The 6,361-nt window shown below is 55.0% G+C and overlaps 1 protein-coding gene across 4 annotated transcripts in view; it reads right to left on the bottom strand.

Moving 5' to 3' along the window:
- Window positions 1-324: 324 nt before the first annotated feature.
- The window catches only part of LOC136403683 (mitochondrial import inner membrane translocase subunit TIM16), an 82,497-nt gene continuing 76,460 nt past the window's right edge, over window positions 325-6,361 (bottom strand). For 3 of the 4 annotated variants that reach the window (XM_066382710.1, XM_066382711.1, XM_066382714.1), the window contains 4 exons: window positions 2,613-2,697; window positions 1,642-1,778; window positions 1,203-1,268; window positions 325-474 (listed from right to left, as the gene is read on the bottom strand). In XM_066382710.1, coding sequence (XP_066238807.1) covers window positions 388-474; window positions 1,203-1,268; window positions 1,642-1,778; window positions 2,613-2,697 — 375 coding nt within the window. In that variant the 3' untranslated portion in view covers window positions 325-387. Of the gene's footprint in view, window positions 475-1,202; window positions 1,328-1,641; window positions 1,779-2,612; window positions 2,698-6,361 lie in introns of all 4 variants that reach the window. The other variant, XM_066382712.1, reaches the window with a different exon arrangement.

The following is a 6,361-nucleotide window of genomic DNA, read 5'->3' as shown; positions in this document are numbered from 1 at the left end:
ACACACAGCATTCTGCCCAAATCACTGACATGCTCAAGTCAAAACCAGCTGTGGAGTTGCAACCTGTGACAGCTTGGGGGCTCAGGGCTCCATTACCCGGTGGGAAGGGAGGGGGCAGGCCTGAGGTTGGTGATGCCAAAGGAGGGCCTGGTACTGTGCTGTGACCAGGAGTGGCCATGTCTAGTACATGACAGAACTTGGCCAGTTCTCCATGGGCAGGCAGGGCCCAAGCGGGCTGGCTGGCTTCTCACCAAACTTACACCCCAGCCCAGCCCCCAGCTGGCAGGAAGAGCAGCTGGAATCTGGATGTGCACACTTGGGAAATGCGGAAAAGACATTTATTGCAGAGCTATAAATTAGAGGCAGGGGGTGGGAGGAGTCAAGTGGTCACGTTTGGGGCCTCTGCTCTTTCTCTCTGTTTTCCTGGGCCTGGATTCGGAGCTCTTCTTCGAGGCGCTCCTTCGCTCGGACCACCTGGGGAAGGAGTTACAAACAGCTAGGTTGGGCGGCCTGCACAAGATAGTCCAGTTCCAAGCTGTGTCCTGGACAACTGTGCAGGTCTAGTGCCCGGGGTGGGAAGGGTGGCTTGGCGGCTTCCCCCGCGGGAGGGGGGCAGAGCCCAGGGCACATATGGACTGTCGTCCGGAATCTCAGAACTGCTTCTGGCAATCCACCAGCTAATAATGGTCCTCCTCTTCCCTCAAAGCCAGGCTGCCGCAGGGCTCGGGCTGATGGCCCAACAGTGACAGTTTAGGGGGGCCAACCTGAGGTTGGGGAACTAGGAAAAGGCTCACACACCTTTCATTTTCTTCTTTCCCAAGTGAGAGGAGGGGAGACAGACAGACTGGGATCCACCCCGCAACCCCCATCTGGGGCCGTGCTCACAACTGAGCTGTTTTTAGAACCTGAGGTGCAGGCTCCACAGAGCCATCCTCAGTGCCCAGGGCCAAGGCGCTTGAATCTATCTGAGGGGGAAGCCGTGTCTGAAGTGGAGTGGGGGGGTGAAGGAGGAGGAGGGCTGGAGAAGTAGATGACCGTTTCTCCTGTGTGCCCTGACCAGGGTTGAACCCAAGACATCCACACACTGGGCTGCGCTCTACCACTGAGCCACCCAGCCAGGGCCACTGCACACTTTTCTACCTGCCAAGCTCTGAACTGCCTGGAACATGGCTTGCCCTCCTCCCAGCAGCAAAGACACTCACCTTTGACTGCAGGTAGAAGGAGCCGCCCACAGATTTATCGTTCACCTTGAACAGGTGTTGGTAGTTCTGCAGAGGAGGGGAGACGGTGAGAGGTGTGCAGTCTCTGGATTACAGAGGCGGGGGAGCTAGGAGAGGACAAGGAAGGAAAGCGAAGGGCTCGACTCCTCCACCCTGCGAGCCCGCAACTCAGCACAGGCAGCCGCTGCAACTGCTAAGGGGCAGAGGGGCGGACAGGCACGCCCGGAGAGGGCTTCGGCTATGGCACCAACTGCTCTATGCCTCTGCTACTGCCTGCCTGGGCCTAACACTACCAAGGGACACTGGCTCCCACAAGTCAGAATCCCAGCTGGATGGAGCCAAAGCCTCACCCCAGCCTTCCTGCCAGGCCTCCCTCCCTCTTGCCCATGCTGTCGGCCTGCCTCCCTACTTGTGGCCTCACCTTCTGGATCTCCTCGGGGTTCAGCTTGGAGACATTGAGAATCTGCTGGGCCTCCTGGAGGCTGAGGCCAGAGAGGTTAGAGGCGGCTGCAGACTGGTGTCCGGCACGTCCCCGGGCGTCAGCTGCTGCCCGGCTGGCTGTGTGGACACGCGGATTAGTGCTCAGCCCTCAGCAGCCCAGAACTCCCTCGCCTTCCTGTGGGTGGCTCACCCCTGACGGGCAGGACGGGAGGAAGGACACACGGAGGCAGCAGCGGCTAGAGGACGCTTCTCCAGCAGTGCTTTCTTTGGGAAGGGGGGCAGTACGAGGACAGATACGCTCCATGGGGGCAGGTTCTGGTCCCCAAACCTGGAGCCTCGACCACGAGATGACCTGTCCCTCTTCTCTCCACTGCCCTCTCACTGGGCACACAGGAAGATGGGCATCTTTGGGCTACCAAGGGGAGCAGAGTGGAGTTGTGGACAGGGAGTGACAGCAATAGCTCTGTCAAGGCTTGCTGCCCACTGGTCACTTAGGCCTCCAAAGCAGGCTGCCTTGGGTGACCACTTCCCTGTCAATGACCCTAGAATCAGAAGCTAGTATACTTTTTCTTAAAGGATCAGAGAGTAAGTGGTTTAGGGTTTGCAGGCCAATTAGTCCATGCTGAATTACTAAACTCTGCCTTATAAACAGCCAGAGGGCACAGCTGCGTTCCAATGAAACTTTCCACCTACAGACACAGACGGCCAGGTAGGCCAGTTTGCCAACCCTTGCCTGGATGCTTCTGTCAACCAGGTTGCTCTTTTATGGGAGTGCCCCCAAGTCTAGCACTGCTCCCCACCATGGGAAGTGACATAAGCCACCCAAGCTGCCAGAGCCCCAGCCCAGAGTTCTGCATTCACAACTGCCCAGCACGAGGGGCCCATAGCTCTGGGGGAAATCCGACATGGGCAGGAACTCCCATGCCAGGGGGATACAGGGGCCAAGCTTACCTGCAAACTCCTGCCGCAGCGCCCGGGCAAAGGCCCTGCCCACCACCTGTGCCCCCATCACAATGATCTGGGCCAGGTACTTGGCCTATGGGCAAAGCAGGCATCTGGTTAGCAGGCGTCAGCCCCTAGAGATGGACCCTGGAAACGGCTGCTGAGGGTAGCGCCTCGGAGAGTTAAGGTTATGAAGCACAGAGCAGCAGCCACCAGCCTCTTCAATGAAAAGCGGCTCTGGGAGGCTTCAGGGGCTCGCGAGGTAGAGGGTAAGGGATAAACCAGCTTGAATCCACACAGGCAGATGGGGCTCTCCCCTGGCCTCTGAAAGAGGCAAACGAGCCAAGGCAAAGTGGCAGCTACAGAGCACAGAAGCCAACGGCTTCAGGAATAATACTGTGGCCTAGAGCCAGAACTGGGGACCAATCCCAGACTCACCACTAACTCACTCTGCCACCTGAACCAATGAGGGCACTTTCTGTGCTTCTGAGATCAGCTGGTCCAACCTTCATTCTACTGATGAGGAAACGGAGCCATTCTAATTCTTGCAACACTATTTAAGTGTGCTCCATTCAACACAACAAAACAGCAGAACCACTCTGCACCTTCCGAGAGTGAAAGCCCACAGGGCAGGCATTTAGCCAAAACACATCAAGGGCCAAGTGGTGAGAGAGGACTGGTCACCTGTTCCTCCACTGGCTTGCTCCTTCAGTCACTCACGCACTGAGAGGGAACACTCATAGACTACAGAGACACGTGGGCCCCTGCCCTCAGATATCTGGTACCCACCAGGCCTCGTGGGGAAACCTCCATGGCAGTGCCATGTGGCAGTTTTCTACACCGAGAGCAGCTGGTCATATACAACAGAGGCAAGCAAGGAGTCAGTCTACTAAGCGTATGACCAGAGGTGTGGAGAGGCGACAGACAGAAACCAGCAGTGAAATGGAGACACTGGGAGACAATGGCATTTCTACTGGGATGGGTTTTGAAGGGCAGACAGAATTTTGATGGGAATACTAGGAATTCTTAGGCAGAGGGACCAGGGGGAGCCAAAATGGGGAGAAAGCGTAAGAAATGTCTGGGTAGCAGCCAGGAACCTAGAGGACTTGAGTGGTTAGAGACCAGGAAGGCGGCTGGGATGGGCAAAGGAGCAGAGGTCCCATATAGCCAGCACATGTGAAAACGACCATGCATGTAGACGGTACACAGGTGGGCGCATGGAGGATGCCGGGAGAATGCTCACTGCGGGCCAACACTGTTCACAGGGCACATCCAGCAGTTCCCTTGTTCTCTGTACTTTTCTGTCACTAGATTTCCTATATGTCAATAAGTACCAACTGAGCCAGGGTGCCAGGCACCATGCCAAATACATTCTATTTCTTGTGTCATTTAACCACAACTTAAGACTCTGAGGCACAAAAAACAAAAACAAAACAAAAAAAAGACACTGAGGTACAGAGGTGTTTCGTGATCATCCCCAGACACAGAGATGGTACTCGAGGAAGGTGGGCGGGGATCACAAAGCCAGTGCTATATGCCATGGCATCCCTAAGCTGCCCACCTTGCACAGGGTTCTGGAGTCTGGATTCCACTGGAATTTGACAAGACCCTCTTTGGCCTCTGGGTTGGAACCCAGACTCCAGAACTGGCTTTGTTAGGCGTCCAACGACCCTGCTCTTCCCTAATGGGTGTGGCAGGACATGATTCTGGGCCATAGTTGGGAATGGGAATTAATAAATGGAAGTGGGTTTGGATTTCACAAGTGGGTGGAAATTTCATAAGTCCCGTGTTTCACACCAGAAACCAAAGCTCGGTGAAGATTCCTGTAATCACAGAAAGGGCAGGGCTGCAGCCAGCTGCCTCATGGAGTAAAGATGAATAATGGACAAAATGCTGATTGGGAAGCCTCAACGGACCACCCAACCCTGCCTAAAGCCACTCACAAGTAGGGCAGGAAGCTCTGGGCTAAACTGCTGGTGGTGTCTGAGCAACGGAGTGGCTGGCAGGCCACAAGGTGACTCCAGAGGGTTCCCTAAGCTTGGCACACCCTCAACCCTCTCAACACACCTTCCTCTGCTGCCACATGCCCTAGTGCAGGGCTCGGGAAACTTTTTGGCTGAGAGAGCCATGAATGCCACATATTTTAAAATGTAATTCCATGAGAGCCATACAATGACCCATGTACATTACACATTATCCAATAAAAATTTGATGTTGTCCCAGAGGACAGCTGTGATTGGCTCCAGCCACCCACAACCATGAACATGAGCAGTAGGAAACGAATGGATTGTAATACATGACAATGTGTATATATATATATATATATATATATATATATATATATATATATATATATATGGGGTTTTTTTTGTATTTTTCTGAAGTTGGAAACAGGGAGGCAGTCAGACAGACTCCCGCATGTGCCCGACCAGGATCCACCCGGCATGCCCACCAGGGGGCGATGCTCTGCCCATCTTGGGGCATCGCTCTGCCGCAATCAGAGCCATTCTAGAGCCTGAGGCAGAGGCCACAGAGCCATCCTCAGTGCCCGGGCAAACTTTGCTCCAGTGGAGCCTTGGCTGCGGGAGGGGAAGAGAGAGACAGAGAGGAAGGAGAGGGGGAGGGGTGGAGAAGCAGATGGGTGCTTCTCCTGTGTGCCCTGGCCGAGAATCGAACCCGGGACTCCTGCATGCCAGGCTGACACTCTACCACTGAGCCAACTGGCCAGGGCCTGTTTTATATTTTTAACATTATTATTATTATTTTTTTTTTCTGAAGTTGGAAACAGGGAGGCAGTCAGACAGACTCCTGCATGCGCCCAACCGGGATCCACCTGGCATTCCCACCAGGGGGCGATGCTCTGCCCATCTGGGGCATTGCTCTGTTGCAACCAGAGCCATTCTAGCGCCTGAGGCAGAGGCCATAGAGCCATCCTCAGTGCCGGGCCAACTTTGCTCCAATGGAGCCTGGGCTGCGGGAGGGGAAGAGAGAGACAGAGAGGAAGGAGAGGGCGAGGGGTGGAGAAGCAGATGGGCGCTTCTCCTATGTGCCCTGGCCGGGAATCGAACCTGGGACTCCTGCACGCCAGGCCAACGCTCTACCACTGAGCCAACCGGCCAGGGCCCGTTATTATTTTTTTAATTAAAGATTTGTCTGCGAGCCAGATGCAGTCATCAAAAGAGCCACATCTGGCTCACGAGCCATAGGTTCCCAACCCCTGCCCTAGTGCAACCCATCATACCACCTTGAACTCACCAGTTAACTTCTCTGCCTACGGTGGTAATTGTTGCTAAATAATGAATGTTAAGAAAAAGGCTGGGCCCTGGCCAGTTGGCTCAGGGGTAGAGCGTTGGCCTGGTGAGTGGAAATCTCAGGTTCGATTCCTGGTGAGGGCACACAGAAGTGCCCATCTGCTTCTCCACCCTTCCCCCTCTCCTTTCTCTCTATTTCTCTCTTTCCCCCCAGCAGCCAAGGCTCCATTGGAGCAAAGTTGGCCAGGGCGCTGAGGATGGCTCCATGGCCTCCACCTCAGGCACTAGAATGGCTCTGGTTGCAGCGGAGCAACGCCCCCTGGTGGGCGTGCCAGGTGGATCCCAGTCGGGCGCATGCGGGAGTCTTGTCTGTCTGCCACCCTCGGCTTCTCACTTCAAAAAATACAAAAAGAAAAAGATAAGAGAAAAAGGCTGTAACCTGACCAGGCGCAGTGGATAGAGCGTCAGACTGGGATGCAGAGGACCCCGGTTCGAAACCCCAACGTT

This window comes from Saccopteryx leptura, chromosome 4 (genome assembly GCF_036850995.1).
Source record: "Saccopteryx leptura isolate mSacLep1 chromosome 4, mSacLep1_pri_phased_curated, whole genome shotgun sequence".
Lineage (NCBI taxonomy): Eukaryota > Metazoa > Chordata > Mammalia > Chiroptera > Emballonuridae > Saccopteryx > Saccopteryx leptura.
The sequence above is the reverse complement of the archived record's forward strand: the minus strand, read 5'-3'. Positions and strand labels throughout refer to the sequence as shown.